At 52.9% G+C, this 19,995-nt stretch overlaps 1 protein-coding gene across 4 annotated transcripts in view; it reads right to left on the reverse strand.

Moving 5' to 3' along the window:
- The window catches only part of DUSP8 (dual specificity phosphatase 8), a 42,167-nt gene that overhangs the window by 21,983 nt on the left and 189 nt on the right, over nucleotides 1–19,995 (reverse strand). Inside the window, exons 1-2 of one of the 4 annotated variants that reach the window (XM_068193929.1) lie at nucleotides 19,869–19,940; nucleotides 5,569–5,974 (exon numbers count right to left, since the gene is read on the reverse strand). In XM_068193929.1, coding sequence (XP_068050030.1) covers nucleotides 5,569–5,799 — 231 coding nt within the window. In that variant the 5' untranslated portion in view covers nucleotides 5,800–5,974; nucleotides 19,869–19,940. Of the gene's footprint in view, nucleotides 1–5,568; nucleotides 5,975–18,445; nucleotides 18,976–19,026; nucleotides 19,466–19,868; nucleotides 19,941–19,995 lie in introns of those variants that run through there. The other 3 variants (XM_068193931.1, XM_068193930.1, XM_068193927.1) reach the window with 3 other exon arrangements.

Consider the following 19,995-nt stretch of genomic DNA (forward strand, 5'->3'; position numbering starts at 1 on the left):
GCACCATCCAAATAAAACTGCAGGGAGCACTGATTTAGCTGAGCTCATCACATCTCTGCGCCGCAGCGGAAGGACAGCCCCGCACCAACAGAAATCCCCGTCGGGGCACCACGCACAGCTGTGCACGAGGAAGGGGGGCTCAAAGGACCCACCTGTCCCCAAGCCTGGCACCAGGGACTGGAAGGCAAAACTGGCCGCGCGGCTCAGCAGGATGACAGGAGGCATGAAAGGGCAGGGTAAGAGGGAAGAGAAAAGGACATGGGAATTCTAAAATAAGACACTGAAAAATGACTGAAGCCACCTGAGATAAGCCAGATGAGGATCTACTCCAGCATCTTTTCCTCAGCCAATCCTGATGCAGGACTTTTGTGGGAGGTCATCCAAGCACAGCTGGAGGGAAACACGGTGGCTGACAAGCTGGTTCAGAACCGGGAACTTAACAGTCCTCTGCAGCTGCCTAGCCCTTCAAGGCTCCCTAGCACATCCCAAAGACCCAGTTCTCACCCTGAAGCCCTACACCAGCAAAAACATCTTTCCCCAAAAGTACAGTGAGGCAGGAACCACTCTGCAGTGGGGTAGGGGCTCATTCCAGCTGCACAGTCCAGGCTGAGTAGGCTGCAAGAGAGATACCCGCTCTGGCTGAGCAGCGTTATCCCACAAAAGGATTTAGTGTTTCCTCCACATGGGAAGGCTTTGTCTGGGCCATTACTGCAGGGTTGCTGAGCGACGGCAAAGATGTGCAACATGGTTTACATCTTATTAAAGTTATACGGTTTCACTCAATGTAAACACCAAACAAGTGCTGGCCTCGCATGGCCTGGCTGCAGAAAATAAATACCTGGCTTGCTGGGGTGAGGATACCTGCAGGAAGGTCCTGAAGAGCCCTCATGGAGCATACAAGGATGCACTGGCATTCTGGCTCCTCACCACAAAGACACAGACATTTAACCAAGCGCATGGGTCTCCCATTAATCTCATGCCCTCCTGAAACGCCCCTTCTCTGGCTTCAAACATAGGGAGGCTAAAAGCTAACTGGGGCAGAGGAGGAGGGTAAAGCTGAAGAGACATTCCATACTAGATTCCTGCTTCTGCCAGGTGCTAGCATAGGACAGGGACATAGCTGACAACAGAGGTATCCTTCTGAGAAGCAACACTTCAACAGGGGTTGCTGTCACTCCAAGACTGCTGAAGTAACCCCAGGCATCACCCTCCAAACAGGGTCCCTGAAGCAATCCCCTCTGACCGCCCCCTGAACTATTATGCTAGCTGAGTCTTGGGGGACGGCTGAGGAGCAGAGTTTCAGAAGCCAGGAGAGAGAGGCTCAGTTTCCATGTGTTTATTTTCAGGGGAGAATGAGGAAAAAGAGACCGAACAATGGTGGAGTGGGTTTTTATCTAGGTTCTGGGGGGTTGGGGCCATCTGGCCTCTGGCCAATAGGTTCCCTCTAGGGTTTAAGGGTCATTCTAACATTCCTATCTGTGGGGTCTGCTGCAGGGTGATACCATTCCTTAAAGAACTGCAGCAGGTCCCCACATCCATCTAGCAAGGGACAGGAGGGCCAAGATGAAGCAAGTCTTTTGGCTCCAGATAGATGCTGGGTGGGGCTTGCAAACCTATGCATGCCTTTGAAAAGCTGCTGGCCCACTCCAGTGCTGGACATGCTCCAGAGCAGCTCCCCAAGAACAAACCTCCTCCCTGCCAAAATCCTGGCTGGAGGGGTATGGGGTATGACCAGCCAGGAGCCAGGATCACCCAGTCAACAGCTCCAACCAAACCCCAGCTGAGACCATTGATTCATTGCCTTTGTGCCAAGCCCTGTGCCTCCCACCACTGTCCCCAGCTCTGGCTGGAGGTAACTCCCACATGGACATCAGTCCCCAGCACTGTGTGGTTAACACAGCTCAGGTCCCAGCTCTGTCTCTCCCCAGCTGCCAAGCAGTCATAATGATGCTCTACAGGTGATCCAGGCTAAGATAAGAGTGAGCTATTATTATTATCCCAATTACTACTGACATCTCAGTCACGTATTGTTTCAAAACACTGTGAATCACCCCACCGAAATAACAGGGCTTCTATCAACATAAAGAGCAGCAAGGCACACGGCTCAAAAATAAGCCCCGGCTTTCCCTCAAGCAAAACAGCTGCTTGCAGAGCCAAGCTCCTAATGCAAAGAAATAAATATTCCCATCACCTGAAGAGACCCTTGTCTTGCCTCAAAGCATGGCTGTAGTTGCTCTGGAGATTGCTCCATTTCAGGAAGTGAGAAGTGGTTGAGAGGTGGACTTTCCAGGGGGATCTTGAAGAAGTAAAATGTTCAACATTTCCCTAAAGAAATGCTAGTGAAAAACCCAAGCAGGAATTTCCCATAACCTCTGCTCTCCAAACTGCACTGAGGAGCTGAATTATTCCAGTTGTTATTGGGATTTATTATTGTGAGAGTTTACTATTGCCAGCACTGGGAGAAGGGTTCAAAACCAAGCAGAAGCAGTTTGTTGGTACCATTTCTGTGTGGAGGGAAATGACTGCAAGAGGAATTGCTGCTGCAGCTTTTCCCAGATTGGGCACCATGGGAAGATAGTCCACCCCGGGGCTTGGGGAGTAGTGGCTACGGCAGCTGCCACGATCATAGGATCATAGGCTTAATTAATTGAAAAAAAGAAAGGGACTTTAAATGTCTCTGTTTCTTCTTTCCTCCCAAATGGTCCTTTCCTCTCCTTGCTCCAAAAAAAAGCCAGGAGCTGCTGTTATCCCCCAGCATCACTCCCAACTCCAGCCCACAGAAGCATTGCTAACAGTACCCTTCCTTAACTGCAATATGGAAAGGGAGAGAGTGAGCACCGGGAAAAGCAAATTAGACAAATTCTCCCACCCCCGCTGCCAGCACGCAGGCAGGCAGGAGGAGCGGCGTTGGCAGCCAGGTGGGGTTTGCCCAAATGCTTTGCCCTGTATCAGCCCGTCTCCTTCCCCAGGAGAGAACACCTCGCTTAGAATCGCTGGCATGGGATGAGCAGGTTCAGCTCTCTTTGCTGGAGGCGAGGAGGAGTGGGACGAGGCGAGAACCCGGGGCTGCCCTTTGGCTGCCCGGGCAGCCCCGCGTCGCTGCCATCCGCCTTTGTCTCGGCAGCCCCGGCCGGCCGGGAGCAGGAAACAGGAGGAGGGCGGGAGGCTCGTCAGGAGGAATAATGGGGCCGGACAATCGCGCTACTGATGTCACCCTTCCTGCCATCTGCTCCCCACGCCAGCCGTGCCCCCCGCCCCCCAGCACCGGGGAGCCAAGGGCAGAGCAGGGCTGGGGGATGTTGACCAGCGGAGGCAGAGGAGGCAGGGGAATGACACAGGGTGTCAGAGGTCTAAATCAGCTTTCAGCATCCCCGTCTGAGGATCTGTGCACCTCTGTGCCTCTGCTGAGGCAGCAGCTCATATTGATTTCTCAGGGTCCCAAAATACAGTCTGAGTGAAATGGGAGGTGGGGAGAAGGAAGAAGGGCGAGAAGAGAGTTCATCACCCCAAAATGAAAACACACAAGTGCATGCACAGAAAGGCTTGGACAGCCCAAGCCACAGCCACCACCACTGCTTTATGCCAGATGAGAATACGGCAATGATCCCCTCCCAGTCCCCTGACTCTAGCTTCCCAGGACAAGTGGCTTAACCTCTCAAGGGTGTCCTGAAGCTTAATTAATTCCTGAGCTGCATGTGTTGGGAGAGCCAGCAAGCGGTGGGCACGGCAGGGGCTGTGCAGAGCAGCAGCAGAAGGGGAGACATGCAGCCTGCTGCCCATGGATGTGCCAGAAGGGATTTCAGCCGTAACCAAAAGAAAAGCAAAAAGGAATTAAAGGCGATGGCAACGCCTCTCTCCTCTTCCCCTAGCATCCCTGGTTACAATCACATCCCCAGCCAGTACGTGGACCATTACGCAATGATCCAGGAGCCGGGAGAAAACGATCCTTCTACGCTCCTTCCATGGGGACAGAGCAGGGTATGCCAGGAAGGACCAGCCGGCCCCTTTGGGAGCCCACTGCTCCACTGCAGCTGGCGAGCTGCAGGTTTGCAGGCGGATGGCATCAGCTGATGTTAACTCTTCCACGCTTCCCCCTTCCCTATCATCCTCCTCTTCTTCCTCCCCCTTGCGCATCGCTGGTTCCGCTGCTGCTGCCGCTCCACGTGACAGCGGCCACTGCAGAGGTGACCCTCGCCGGGAGGAGGGCGGCCGCTCCGCTCTCCTCGGAGCTTGCGAAAAACTGATTATTCTGCTTTATTCTCCAGGGGATTTAAGAGCAGCTAAAGCCGTTCAGGAATCAGTCTCTGCAATCCCCTCCAAATCGCCCAGCCCGGAGCATCACCGAAGCAGATTGCGTGAGGCCGGCCCCCCCGCAGAGGCAGTCCCCTTGATCCCGCGGGGTGATGTCACCGCCAGCCAATGCGGACAGCGGTGGCTTCTCGGGGTGGCGGGGCGGGGGGGACACACGACGCAGATGGCTCCAGCTGGGCCCAGCATTTGATTAATCGCCTGAACTACCCTCGCTTTGCCATAAAATTACAAGGCGGGAGTAGGGGAACGGTGCGAGCGAACTGGCAGGGCTGTGATGGCAAGCCACCCTTCGGATGGTGAACCACCCTCGGGCTCGTCCCGTGGCCACTGCGGCACCCACCGGCGCAGCCCTCGGGGATGGTGAACCACCCTCGGGCTCGTCCCGTGGCCACTGTGGCACCCACCGGCGCAGCCCTCGGGGATGGTGAACCACCCTCGGGCTCGTCCCGTGGCCACTGCGGCACCCACCGGCGCAGCCCTCGGGGATGGTGAACCACCCTCGGGCTCGTCCCGTGGCCACTGCGGCACCCACCGGCGCAGCCCTCGGGGATGGTGAACCACCCTCGGGCTCGTCCCGTGGCCACTGCGGCACCCACCGGCGCAGCCCTCGGGGATGGTGAACCACCCTCGGGCTCGTCCCGTGGCCACTGTGGCACCCACCGGCGCAGCCCTCGGGCAGCGCCTCCGCGGAGAGCATGGCCCGGGCCACGGCTCTGCAGGGACACCCGGCACTGCTCCGGCCGCCGCTCCAGCCCAGCCCCGTGGCTCAGAGCCACCTCTGTTATTTAACCAGGAGCGATAGAGAGAAGCCTGGGAGAGATAATATGCCATGACACCGGATAAGAGCTTCTGGCGTCACAGGGGAGGAGGATTACATGTCCCTGAATGGAGTTAGAGATGACAGAGGGGAGGGGAAGAGTTTTTAGCAGGGGATTAAGTTTACAGCTCCAGGAAGGCTTTGAGGGGTTGTTTGCTGTCATAAGACAAGTCCTAAAGCTGATATACCTGTTAGACTTGCTCGGGGAAGGCTCCTGAAGCAGGGAGCCACGTCAGTGGGGTGGGGGCAATGAGCAGGTTCCCGAGGACAGCCCTGAGGCCAAATGAGCTCACACTTTAGTTCTCCAAAGGGTGTCAAAGAGATGCTGCCAGATACCTGGGTCAAGGGATGGAGGGGAAGGATCCCTTAGGCCAGTCTGCATCCCACAAGAAAAGAGGGCGTGAGCACCCATCAGGAAAGGTGAGGGTCAGATCCCTTACCTTCATCTTGGAGGCAGGCTGGATGAGCTCCGTGATGGAGACCTTGTCCTGCTGGAGCCTTCTCTTGACAAGCTTGGAGCAGCAGATGTTGACGGAGCTGAGGACGTGCCAGGAGTTGTACTCCACGAAGGAGCGGCTGTCGATGACCAGGGTGCCCTCCGCTCCGTTCCTCAGGAGGCTGGCCAGCTTCTTGGGGTCCATCACCTTGCGTGGGAGCCTGTCCCCAGCCATAACGGGCCAGTCCCCTCTATGGCAAGTGGGGAGCAAGGGGTGGAAGGGCAGGGCAGGGACGCCAGCACCCGTCTCCCCAAGGGGAATGAGCGAGGGGTGAGGGGTGAGCAGGGCAACACCCGTCCTATTCTCCTCACGCTGCTAATGCCCAGAATGCCAACTCATTGTGCTGAACCTGGAAAGAGAAGAAAGGAGATGACAACCCATCAGCTAGGCAGGATGATATCTTGATGTCTTCAGAAGAACCTAAGGGTGCAACAAGCCACACTTTCGAGGTTTTCTCTCCCAGCCTGCTGGCATGTGCGTCTCCAGAGCTGCCCAAGCCAGAGGTTCTCTCTTTGTATTTAATAGCCCTCAGCAGAACTTTCTTCCATAAATTTGTCTAATTGCTTTTTGAAGTCATGTCAGCTTTTAATTTAACAGACACAGTGGCCAGTGGCAGGGAGCAGAATGGCTTGCCAATTACACTGAAGAAGTCCTTGCCCTGGTTTGCTCCAAATCTGCTAACTGATGGCTCCTCCGGGTGACCTTTACTATTTGCACCAGAAAACACCACATGTGCCTGTTCCCTAATCTTCTCCATAGTTCTTACCACATTTAGACCTAATTGAAGGAGCTTTTCAGGTCAAAGCGTCTACAGAGCCACCAGTTACAGAGACAGACACCTTTTGCCACACTGGCCAGCCCTGATGTGCCATGTGTGAGAGCCAGGCACACCAGGGACCTGCACAGGGCAAGATGTCACCTCCTTTCCCTGTTTCCAGTCCAACAGCTCCTCGTACTCAATTTGCTTTTTCTGACCTCTGCCAAGCCCAGAGCTAATGGTTTCACAGAAGCAGCTTAGCTCAGCTCTAAGGTTCTGCTGCTGCATGGTAAAAGCTATGTCGGGGCCCATCACACATACCACCAAATCAGGTTTGCTCACTGAAACCACTCCACACTGGATTTCACCTGCCTGTTTATTAGAGCCTGCTCATGGGTATCTTTGCCAGCTTGCCTCCTGGCAAGTCAAGAGAGGACAAGAAATCAAGTTGGCCTTTACTTCTGTCTTCAAGAAACAGGCCAGGCATCAAGGCAGAGGTGCTGGGAAGCTGTACTTGGACTGAGATGGCCCCAGAGAGCTCTCTGCTTTTCAGCAACTAACTTGCACAGAATTAGAAAAGGGCTTCACATACCCAATATACAAATATCCTGTGTTTCCATCTTAGGAGCTGACAGGGGTCGAGCCTGGTGCTCTCTGAGGTGAAGAAAAAGATTCCTCCATGTCCAGCCCATGAGGTCTGCAAGAACAGCAGGCAGGCTAGGGAGCATTCAGTTCAGGGTGTTCTCTTAAGTTTTAATGGAAGATGTCACTGCAAGGATGTTTTAATGGCATTAGGTTTTAATGCCACTGCAGTCATTCAGAAAATAAGCCTGGGCTACTACCTGGCTCCTCTTGCTCTTGCCAGACAGTGTTTTAGAGAGAACCCACAAGCTGCTTCATTGAAGCTTTAATGCATCTGAATTAGGAGGACTATGAATAACGTGCCTGAAAAGGCCAGCCTAAAGATTTTCATTGACCTCTGCAGGATCAGGATTTGGTCCACGGACCAGAGGAGGCTTACGAGTCACTCTGATCCGAGCAAGGCAGCAGCTCCCGTAAGCTCTTACACCTGCAGGCACCTACTGCAATGGTAGCTCAAGATACAAAAAAGATGCTTGATTCAGACACGCTACTGGGTGACATGACAGGGACCTCAGTTACCAGCCACCAAACCCAGAGGACACTGCCAGCTTGTAGGAAAAGAATGGAAAGCCACAGACTGTAAGGATGGGGGTTCCAGCATTTGCTCTGTCTTGTGACTTCAGCACTAACAGCCCAAACTTCCCTGGGCTACCAGAGCTGCCTCCCAAAGCAGGAGTAGGTATCCCAGGCTTCAGCCTCAGGATCCAAGCTCCCAATAGGAGACCACATTAGGATGTGCAGTACTTTTCTGACCTTGTATCACACCCCCGCTGCCTCTGCCAATGTGTTAATACAAATTACAGGAGGGAAAAAAATCCCCTAGAAGCTGAGACAGCGACAGCCCCTCCTGGCACAAAAGCATTTTGGCAGCCCCACTGCACTCTGGCATCGCTGTGCCCGGCCCCACGGAGCGCTCCGCAGCTCCTCGCCACAACTGCAATCAGAGCAGCCCCCTCGGCGGGCATCGGGCGGTCCCCCCGCTGAAGGAACCCCGCTCCCCCAGCTCTCCTCAGGGGGGCTTAAAAATTGAAACAGTTCTAATTAGGGGGTCTGAGGGGGAGCGAGGCTGGCTCCTGCTGGGATATGACACACCTCATTACGTTGCTACCGCCTTGCCAGAAGCCCCCCTGCTGTCCCTTGGCTATAGAGCCAGGGCACTCAGAAAGGATGCAAATTAGCCAGCTTTTCCCCTTAGTCTTCCTTTCACACCCCACTCCCCAAATCACTTTCTGCCTCCCTTACCCATCAGGACACCAGGCTGTGAATGTTTTTTGGCTCTTCCAATTACATCGAAGAAAGAAAAAGGGAGTAGAAAGAGTTGACAGACAAAAAAATCCTAGAATAATACAGTGGCTAAGGGATGAGTGAAGGGAGAGGAAGGAGTGATCCAACATTGCAGAGCTCCTCTGGATGTAACATGGTATCCAATCTCCAGATAGTGAGCAAGGGGTAAACTTTTGGGGTGTCAAACACAGAGTGGTCTAGGAAAGATAACAGATCCTGATGAACATACTCTTAAGAGAAACCAAGGCACAAGAGGCCTACACAAAGTTTGGCAGATGACCGGAAGCTTGGGTGGAAGAGATTGGAGAAGACCAACGAGGTTTCCCAAGTCAGCTAACAACCCCCCTCCTGCAGAACAACCAGAGAAACCTCTGCAGACACATGTGACACATCAAACAGGTCCCACTCCCAGCTCCGCCCAAAAGATGTGGGGGAAGGCAGGGCAAGGTTAGTCCTTTCTGCCCCTCTTTCCTTTACAGGAGATGGAGTTGGCCAGCTCATTGTGGTCACAGGCACCTGTAACCTTGGCATTAGAACCAAGACACGAGGACTTCTCCGTGTAGGTTCAGCCAGGTCAAAGGCAGACAAGCAACTTCTCTGATAGCACCTTCACAGCACCGTGCAGGCTGTGTATGAGATGGTCTCTGAGAAGAACCAGCTGTAATGCCCTCATACCTGGGAAGACCAGACAAGGAGGGAGGATGTCTTTCTGCTTCTGCTCAGATGGGTCAGAAGGAAAACTGAGGAAAGAGGCTTAGCCATGGAGCTCTGCTAAAGTAAGAGATCTTCTCACCCCGGTGACAGGAGACCAGGGGGAAAGGTTAACCTGGAACCTAAATTAGAGTTTCAGAAACATAGCTGTGTTCCTCTCTTATCAGTTTATTAAAGCCATCTTAATCTTCTTGAGTGTTCCTGAAGAACATTATCATAATCCTTTAATCCCACCTCTCCCTGGAGTGCCTGTAATGAGGAGATGGGCACATGGCTTAGCTGAATAGGGACAGCCAGCAGGAGAGGCCACACTTCAGCCGAGGGACAGAAAGATGGGCAGGGATTAGCAGAGGGCTGGGCCAATTCAGTGGGACTCTGTCACTGGTGTCACCACAAACGGGTGTGTAGGTGAGGGGAGCTGGCCACATGAGTCACAAGTATGGCAGAGATGCACACAGCAGGCAAGTGTTCAGCCTGGCTGTGACCTTCTTCTGGGCAGGCCAGGCAAGAGAGCAAGAAAACCCAGGATACACCCCAGCCTGAGTCTGTCCATGTGGCATGAGAGACCATGGGTACTCATCCCTGTGCTGGCCCAACGCAGATCACCCAGATGGAGGCCACTTCTCACAACTGCTCATCTTGCACAAGGCCCCCAGCTGAGAGATGTGATATGGGAAGGGCACAGATCTGATTTCTCTTACTGGAGACATCAGCTGGAAGGGCAGCAGGTCTCTACAGCAACCGCAAACCTCACTAACCAGCATGTCCACTCCTTGCACCAAGCCCTTGTGGTCTCCTGGAGAGCTCTACCCTCCACAGGCAGCCCCACCGAGGAGATGCTCCCCCCACTGCCCCAGGCAAGCCAGCCTTGCTGCAGGAACACATTTCCATCACGCCTGTGAGACCGGAGCTACAGCACGCTCCATGTGATGCTCATCCCAGGAGCACACTCTTCTGTCTCCACCTTGAGTTTACCAAGGGATAAGAGCACCACAGGCAAATATTTGTTTATTTGTCCCCAGTAATCTGAAAGCAGCCACTCCTGAAGAACTGCCATCTCCACCAGGGACTCAGTGGCACCAAGGGACTAAATGATTTGGCTTTTACCCTTGCACCCCTGGGGGTTGGGGGAAATATCTGTGCCTTGTGAGCCCTGCACTGAGATGCTGCCTGGCCAGGGCTCCATTATCCATCGCGGTCAGCCCTGCAACCAGCCTCAGGCTCACTGCTGGGATGCTGGCAGGACCCCAGCTCTCCAGACACTTCCTAAGATACAAACCGCAGCAGTTTTTCCAAGCCCCACACCCTTTTTCAGTCCTCATCCCCTCATATCTTTCAAGTGCTTCAGCACTTAGCAAGCTCCCCTCGGCTGGCTCATGCTGTTTGAGGGATTCCTAAATCACAGGACCATTACTAATTATTATTATTATTATTTTGCAGCAGCAATCAGGGACGCGGGGCTCATTAACAAGTTAGCACCTCTGGTTTCCCTGGAAACCCGCAGCTGCCAGGCAACGGCAGCTCTCCGGCCCGAGGCGATGCTACTGCAGCGCCTTCAGCTCATTCCCAGAAAGATGCTCGGGTCCTGCACGGGTTGATGAACCCAGCCTCGCCAGTGGGATGAGGTTAGGAAACTCCAGGATGTGTCCCCTGCTCTACCCCATCCGCTGGGAACCTCAGCCCTTCTTCCCGATCCTGCTCTGCCACTCACAGCATCACAAACTGCGCAGTGGCTCCTCCCTCCCGGCGAGCCGTGCAGGCTTTCTCCAAGGGCGAGGAATTTGGAACATAATGATTCCCCAGAGTAGCAGTGGGACAAAGCTGTCAGGTGCCTGCAGCAGCCGTTTTAGAGGTGATGTAACTGATGACGATTTCTCAGCAGTTACTCAAGGTCCCCTTTAAGAGGCAGCACAAAAGATTTCTCTGCTTGACGATGAAAAAATGGAGTGATTTTTTTTTTTCCTCTGCTCCTTAAAAGGAGGCTGGGAAACACCACTAACCAAAACCACTAACTCAGACACAAAATCTGCCTGTCCACCTTTCCCTAATGAATCTCAAGGATGGGGAAGAATGACATCTCCCAGGCCCCAGCAGTAGGAAGATGTAGGGGAGATGGAAATGGCTTTCCTGGTGTCAGTTAAGCCAAGTTGAGATCCACTGCTCTTTCCTAACCCCTGCCACTCACATGGCAGACAGAGGACTCCCCCACAGCCTCATCCACACTGATCTTACAACCCCATCTTGGATCTCTGCACAGCCAGGCACATTCCTCCTGGGACAAGAGCTCCTGCACATGCCTCTCCATGCAGGGAGCACTTCAGGAAGGAGGGAAAGGGCAGCATTCCCTTTTTCCCACAGCACATCACCCAGAGGCAGACACTGCACTTTTGCCAGGGTTTCAAGCTTGCTGATCTCACGATTTCTTTGATTTTTTTCTCCTCCTTTCTACACCGCAGTCTCCTTTCAATTCCTGTAGGCTGGAAGCAGCATGCCAGAGAGCTCTGCAAGGAGCTGCATGCAACCAAGCAGCACCCACTCGCCTCCCCGCATCTCCCATTGCCCTCTCCACCTGCACCCTGCAGCCCAGAAGGTGTTTTCCACCAGAGGACATGGCTGAAGGGCCAGGATGTCCTTCAGCAAAGTGCCAGATGGTGCATTCACACCGGACGAGGGACGTGGCGTGGAGCCACATCGCAGTGCTGGTGTGGGGGTGCTCAGCACGTGGGTACGTGGCTGGTGGCATGGGACAATTCAGGGAGGAAAGGAAAGGGGACAGGCTGTATCCAGCTGCCAGGGAGTCTCTCCCATGCACCCTCACCCCACAAGGCCGATCAGCTCTCCTGGCTGCAGTTAAGCCAAGCAAAGGGTCCTTGATCCTCTCTCACCACCTGGTGTTGTGCCAGCAGCTTTGGATGGGTTATGACTGCAAATGCAATTGCCTCCCAGCCTGTTTCCACCAAAAAAGTGCGGTTAAGGATTTATAGACTGGCCACTCCCAGAAAAAATTCTGACTACAGAAATGGTAGTCAATCTGGAGATCTGGCCAGGAAAAGCCAACGGGGACAAGCAGGGAAAGGAATTTGGCTGGAGTCTAGATGACAAGGGCAGTATCTCCTCTTAGACTTGTGCTTTTAACATGATTTATATGGTTTTCCCCTTTAGTATAAACATAAGCTTTCACTTTAAAGCCTACAAAAGCCAAGACCAAAGGTTATCCATGACCAGCCAGCCATTTAATCACTGCCTTTGCCCATGCTGAGGATATTGCTCCCAAGCACTGCTTTCTAATACCAAAGCTCACTTCCATTCTCACCCTGCCAAGCTGAGAGCTGGCCACATTCTCATCCCAGACCTAAAAGCACCTTCTCCTTTGAGCAGCCTGGCACACATCACAGAGGACATGTCATGATGGAGAAGAGAAACCTAGTCCTGCTGATCTTCAAGGGCCCTTGTTGCCCACTGCCTGGTATCCCATCATTTGCTGCATGAGCCCAGAGGTTTATCCTGGGGATAAAGTGCTTCTTTGCCTTTTTACAACAAGAGCAGACAGAGGCAGCCCAGAAAGGTATGCAGTCAGATACTTCTGCAGGGCTGGTCTGCCTCTCTCATCCCAAGACAATCAACACCATAAATACCTGCTGGGTGCATTTGCAGTCTCCTGGAGAAAGGGTCTCCAGGACCTGGGTCCTATTTTCCCACAACACCTACACACCAAGTGAAAGAAAGCACAGGATTAAGCTGTGGTTCTTCAAAGCTGCAGATAAATATAGCATTTCACTTCTTAAGCACAATCCCCAGTGACAGGAACTTGTCCATCTCAGCAGAGTGCTGGGGACAGTCACAGGTGAGGCCAAAGGGAGCACCCAGCACACACAGGGGCAGCCACTGCACTGTGCAGTGACTAATGACAGTGGCTAATGCCAGTGTAGTGTCATTAGACACTCATATTCAAATGACAAATAGGACCCCTGCCTCCCCGTAGAATAATGATATTCCTTTCTGTTGGGTTGTCTGCAGTTTCTGGTGAGTCCCAGTGCAAACTGAGGTGCAGATCCCAGCACAGGTTTGCAGCCAGAAAAAGCCAATGGCCACATTTATGCCTTTTCTATTCCCACAAAACTGTGACTCTCCCTAGAAGATCCAGAATTCAATGAAAATGCAAGGGGCTATGTTGGTTTTCCATGGGATGAGACATTCCCCAGGCCAGCAAATGCATTTCACAAGAGTTTTCTGACCTGGTTCATAGCTTGCTGAATTTTCTATATGCACACAATAGCCAAATTGCTCATGGGTTGGGGATGAATTAGCATGTGTCAGCTCAGGTACTAATTCCTACCACAGCCCTAACAAGGAGACACCAGCTCTGAGTTTTGGAGGATTACCTTTCTCTAGAAAAAAAACACACAAGACAGGCAAAGCCCAAGCTGATGTTCCTGCCTTCTCCTTTTCCCTTGGGGGCCGTGATTCATTACCAGCTGGTTTTGTTCTTAATCTGAGGTGACACAGGGGTGAACAAAGTGATTTGCAGACCTTCCTCCATCCTCATGACCATGTGGGTCGAGCCATGGCTTGCTGGTCAGATGCCACAGCTCTTCATATATGAAATCCTGCAGCCTGGCCTCCTGACTGATACAAAGTGCTGCTGGGTATTGCAGCACTTTGCAACATGGGTCCTCTCTCTGAATCTGTATTATCACTGCTGCTGTGGGTGGCAAACTACATGGACTCATTTGCTGGAGGAAACAGGCAGCAATATTCCCCTCACCACTTCCAGGCAGGTGTTAAGCATGACATATATGTGTACTTTAACCCCAGTTTCAAAAAAAACTGAGATATATCATGACACCCACCCAGAGCTTAAACATCCTCCAACTCATCTCCATGCCAGCGGGTCTCACTCAGCCCTGTTTCTGACCCTGCAAGTGACAGCTGGGGTGATCACACCAAGCCTTGCTCCTTTTGGGCTGGCTGACCCCCAGCTAAGACCAGTTCAGTCACCCTCACCTTCCCACCGGTCCTGCAGGACTCCAACAGAGCTCACTCTTATCTTTGCATCAGGTAGTGCTGAATGAACCTTGCTCAGGTGCCAGACAAAGAGGCAGCCAAGCTCAAAGCAGAAGGGATTGTGAGGATGACACAGAATTAACAGGCATCAGCATTCAGCAAGCAAGCAGAGAATGCGTCGATCTATTTTTAATAGTACAATGAGAATGCTTTACAAAAGGATGTGTCTGGGGAGATTCTGCCCAGTCAGAGATTTACATTCGGGTTTTTTTGCAGCAGTCAAATTCCCTTGATGTGTGGGAGGCATTTTGTCTCTTCACCACCCCACAGAGCAATTGAGAGGGCCCTGGCTCAGTTTTGGCTGGAGGCTCATCCCTCCGGGTCACCTTCCTGCCCTGCTGCATCCTTCTGACTTTCCAGCAGAAGACCTGAACCTGACGTGAGCAGCAGGTAAGGTGTACGGGACAGGTCCAGGCTTGCTTGGCTTCTGGGTGTCAGCCGTGCTGAGCCAGTACAGCTGCTGGGGACATCTCTGCGAGGTCCCCGACAGCAGCAAAGTGGTTAACGTGGCTTTTCATGGGCTAGCTCCAGTCAGCAGTGCTGGCACCCTCTCTGCGCCAGCCCTCCACTCAACAGCCTCAAGCGCCAAGCGAGGCTCTGGCTGTGCCCGTCTGCTCCCCACGCAGGGCTGCCGGCCAAGGCAGATAAAGATGACATGAATAACTCCACTCAAGCCACGGCTCGAGGAGGACCAGGCTGCCATCGCAAGCTGGGAAATGAGGGTTGTTAGAGGCAACGCAAAAACAATCAGATGCTGTAGACACTTCTTGGTTGCTTCTTTTCAGCAGCATGCCCCAGAGACGGAGCGACCCTCTTTGTCTGGAGGGTCTGGATTTCAGTGGGAGATGTGTGATTCACGCAGGCACAGGTTTAATATGTGGAAAGGGCTTGACTTACTTGATGCAAAAAACCTGCAATGCCCTAATAGACTGAAATTTCTCCCCGAGCTTCTGCTGCATCAGCTGAATTACCATGTGTTAGACAGCATGAGCTCCTCAGAGAACTAAATCCCCTATTAAAAAGCTGAAAAGAGGCGAGCTGAAAAGCCAGGATGCAGGCACACTGCGCACCTCCGTGCCGGATGAATAATGTGGGTTGACAGAGACGGACCGGAAAGACGCACTGCATCATTAGCAGGGCTGGAGGACGTGGTGGGGGACAGGATGCCAGGGTCATGCTGTCACTGGAGCCTCCGTGCAGGATCAAAGCAGTGGTCCACCTCATTCATGTCCCCTCACCAGCACCGCCTAATAACAGGTATCCTACAAAAGCCTGGGAGAAGCAGGATGGTGGGTATTTATGGACTAGTCATGCAATAATTTAGGTTTAAAGGGACCTCAGCGGTTCAGCTGGTCCAACCCCTCTCTCCCTTAAAGGAGAACGAGCATCCACACCAGAACAGGCTGTCTTGCCTTTCTGGTTGCCAAATGCCTTGTTACCAGCCATCAGTGGACTCAGAAATAATGCTCCCCATAACTCAGCATGCAGAAACCCTACACAGAGAATCTCTTTTGCAAATTGCTAGAGGACCTTGAAGGACTCTGGAGAAATTCCTGAAGAACACAAGGTCTCTGACCCAAGAAAAGGCTTTATTTAAAGAAAATACAGTAAAGGCAGACAAGACATATAGGCACACATCAGGGAACCACAAGCACTTTCCACACACAAAAAACATAATGGGAAAAGGCATAAGAGGAGTGTGAAGAAAAGAGGAAATCAAAGAAGGATTTCCAGCCCCCTATAGGTTCCTGGGAGTCTGTTTAGGTAAGTTTAGTCTTAATCCACACAGCCCCTGCATTTCTGTCCTGTTATTGCTCCCTGTTTATAACAGGAGACTCTATGTACTGGATCAGCTTCCAGTGAGCACCTCCAGGTTCTCCTCTGAATCCAGACGGGGCTAGCACTTCACCTATCTTCTGAAATGCTGATCCTTCCACGATACCATGCACACAATACCTATTGCTTTGGGAAACTGAAGATCCAAAGCAGCAAAACCAACCCCACCGAAGCCCTGGGCAAAGCAAGGAAAGAAGCCTCCTGCACACCAGCCTAGATTATTGTGTCCAGCTGGGTCTAGAAAACCTCAGAGGAAGAGCCAAATAGCAGAGAAGTGGAGCCAGCCATCCTACAGGAGTCATGGCAGTCATGGCACAGGCTGAGCAGGGCTCTGTGTTGTGCACAGTACTCCAGTGTAGCCCACCTTTACTCTCAATCTCCTTTCTTGAAGTGGAGATGGTTGAGAACCAAAGGAGACTCCTGACAACATGGACCCAAAGTTTGGAGCAGAAAGTCTAGAAACATCTCTTGGAAGAGAAAGAGATGTTCTCCTCTCCATGAACTCATGCTAAAGAGGAGACAGGGTCACCAAGGCACCGACCATGACCAGATCTTGGTATGTTCCACCATGGTCTCAGCTGCTGGCCTGCTTCTGGCAAAACAACAGTCCCATGGGGATGAGACACACGATATGGTCCGCCCCTCCATCAGATGAGCAGGCAAAGCCATCATTGGGGTGAACTACACCACTCACCATCCCTGCAGGAACCCGCACTACCACTGATCACCACAAGCTCTGCCTGGCTTTGATAGCAGCCCCTGACACCAGTAGTGCACGGCATCTTGGCACAGTCAGTTTCTACCCTCCCTCCCACTCCCCTGGCTGTGTTATAATCCTGCACACAGAAGTACACCCAGGTCTCCTGAGCAAGCTTGAGAAAATCTTGAGCACAGAGCTTGTTTAGCTTCTTATCTGATGAATGCTCCCAGGCCACTCACCTCCCTTCCCCAAGCCTGCCATAATTACGTCAAGTGCTCCTTCCCACTGGCATCAGGCAGGACAGGTGTATCTTCAGAGAAGAAATGTAAAGCTTGAAAAACAGGTTTTAAAACCCAGAGGGCATGGGGATGCAAAGGAGTGTCAAAGCTTTCCCCACAGTATGACTGCATTGCCACTCTGGCTGCAGAAGTTTCTCTGCATAGCAGCAAAGAGTGCGGGGAGACCCAGAGACCGTGAGCACCCGGGAATTTCTGCAACCATCTCCCCCTTAACACTGCCATTAAACACATGGCAGAGGGTAGAACAGTCCATGGCAGAGGGTAGAACAGACTCTCCTTGGCTGTCCTATCGGGAGAGAGGGGTCAGCATCCACAAGCTCCTTCTCTTCATCACCTCCTTCTCTACTAGATTCAGTTTGCTGGCATGGTTTCAGTGTGATGGCAGCGTCCTATGAGCCTGCACCATAAATCAGGGTTGCCAAATGCCAGAGCACCTCCTTTTCCTCCTCCCATTCTTGACAGTGTGAACCTGCTCTTCACCTGACTGTGCCCAGGGCTTTGGGAGTTGAGCTGTGCACTAGGGAAATTAACCTCTGATCTCTAAGAAAAGACTTGTTTAAAGGCAAGGAAGCAAATCCGAAGAGGAAAAGCCCTCATCGCCCATGCAGATTACAGCAGCTGTTGCAGAGGTAAGGAGTAGGGATGGAATGGGGACTCACTCATACTCATGCCAAGAGAAGTCACTTCAGAAATCCAGAGGCACAATGTGTTTCCAGCCTGTGGAGATTTCCTAGGGGAGGACAGGGTTGCACAGGAGAGAAGAGAGTTTTCTCCCACCTCTTAAGATCCAATTTGGCAGCATGGGACAGACACTACTGCCTAGTACTACCCAGCCCTCAGGGGTGTTTTCATAGTAAAAGTGACGTTCATTTAATATTAGGTGAATATAAGCTCTCCAAAGTCTCAGTGGCTTTCTCAGTGAGGTACCTGGCACCCAGCAAAAACACACTGCAGACAAACATGGTGCAGTATTTGCAAGAATAATCTCCATGCAGAGTCCCCAGTGAATGCTCCTAAGGACTCTGGCTACTTTGCTCAGCTCTCCCAAGCTTAGCTGAGGCCAGATTTTAAAGAACAATGCTAGATCCTGGTTTTCCTTACCTTATGTCTAAGCAAGGACAACTGAAAGCCACGGGAGGACAATCTGTTGGGCTAGAAGACTTTTGGTGTGAGCTGCTGACATCTCTGCTTGGAAACCTTCCAGCCTCAGGTTTGAGCCTCTCAATTGTGTTGTCAATAGACCAAGGGCAGGAATTTCTGCCTACTGCCATTGCAAAGAGGCATCTAGGCATCCCTGTGCTGCTCACACTCTCGCCTGTCTACTCTTGTCCCAGCCATTTAGACAATCCTGCACATCCAGGCTCTGCCATGCAAAATTTGGGACAAGACACCTGCGAAGTCCTTGAGGGTGTTTTAAAATCCGAAATACGCTATGGCCAGGAGGATTTTCTTGGTGCCACAGCTTATTTCGTTTTGGGAGATGTTGCAAGCGAAATCAAAGCCATGCAGACCCAAACCCCAACAAACCTCTTCTGCAGAGAGAGTCCTCCGGCACAGGCACACTCTGACAGCGCAAGCAGAGGCACAGAGAGGCAAGGCCAAACCCAAAAGCACCGATTCCGGTGTATCGAGTCCTTCCGAAAACAAAGCTCTCCACAGCCGCGTTTGGGCGCGCAGGCAGCCGAGCCCCGAGCCTTTGCCTCAGTGCAGGGGGATGAGACAATGCAAGCCAATGTCAAACACCGCTCCACGGGCAAGCTGCTCTCAAGGTTATCATGGCCCCTGCACTGCCAGGTGCAATCCTCAGCGCTACCTGCTTGGATACCCTCACCCTTTGCTGCGGGAGAGGGGTCTGCCTTATTACCCCAAATCACAGGGAGACGGAACCTCTGGCAACCATTCCCAATGCATTCGTCATCGCCAGCTGCTTGGGACAGGGGTGGTCTCTCCTACATATGCTCATGCAGCACCCAGCTCCCACCAGGGAGCTGTCGATAACTACCGCAATATGAGGGATAAACGCATCCATGCCTAGAAAAATCCAAATATCCCTATCAGAACAGCATTGCATCGCATTCTTCCTTCTAACGAAGCCGCAAATTACTGACCTGTGTACAGAGCTCCCCCAATGCAAGCTGAAGCACTGACATCAGCTTTTGCTGTTGCTCAGGAATTTAATTCTGGGGGAGGAGAAAAGGGAGGGGGGAGCAGGAAGGAGAAGGAACTTATTTATCAATAAGGGAAATAAACAGGAATCTTTAAAAACAAACAACGTTCAGCACAGAAAGCAACATTTACCACTATATAATGATTGAGGGTGTGGGGGGGGCGATCAATCGGTCCAGGCACACTAGGGGAGGTGGAGAGGATTTTTTTAAACGAGCAGCTTAACTCATTAATCGCGAGCAGCGCCTTTGGAGCCGCTGCAATGAAGTCTTGCATGAAAACCCCCGCTGCTGAACACATGCCGGCTTCGTTTAAACGCCAAGGACACAGGGCGACACTCCAACCTCTTTCATCATCAGAAAAACCACAGCGCTGTTAACACCGCTTCCTCAAACACCAGCCCTCAGCCCCGCCAGAAAACCCCTCCATCCGCGACCCCCGGCCCGGCAGGACAGCGGGTATTCCCCGGAGCTTCCCAAGCCCCCTCCTCACCTGCACCACGGCCGCCCGGCAAGCGCACACCGCGAAGGCAGGGTGGGATTTCCACCACCCCCCCCCGCCCCGAAAACAAGCGCAGCATCCCCGACATGCGCGGCCGCGGAGCGCCAGCCCACCCCCCCCCCCCCCGCCAACCCCCGCTCCTTTCCCCAATCCCCGCCGTGGGGCTGCTCCCTTCCCAGCCCAGCACTTGGCACACATCGTGCTCCCTCGCACCGGAGCCGTTCCAGCCCCTCGCAGCCGCGAAGCGCTGCACCTAGGTGCACACACAGACACGCACTTATACCGGCACATGCTGTCGCGCTGTCCGCCGCCTCAGGGCGCGATGCCGGCTCCGCTCCCCGCGCCCGGGCGCCCCGCACCGCCCCCCGCGCCCCCCTCCCCGCCTCCCCCGGGCCGCACGGCCCCGTCCC

The sequence above is a fragment of the Anomalospiza imberbis genome, chromosome 6, assembly GCF_031753505.1.
Source record: "Anomalospiza imberbis isolate Cuckoo-Finch-1a 21T00152 chromosome 6, ASM3175350v1, whole genome shotgun sequence".
NCBI lineage: Eukaryota > Metazoa > Chordata > Aves > Passeriformes > Viduidae > Anomalospiza > Anomalospiza imberbis.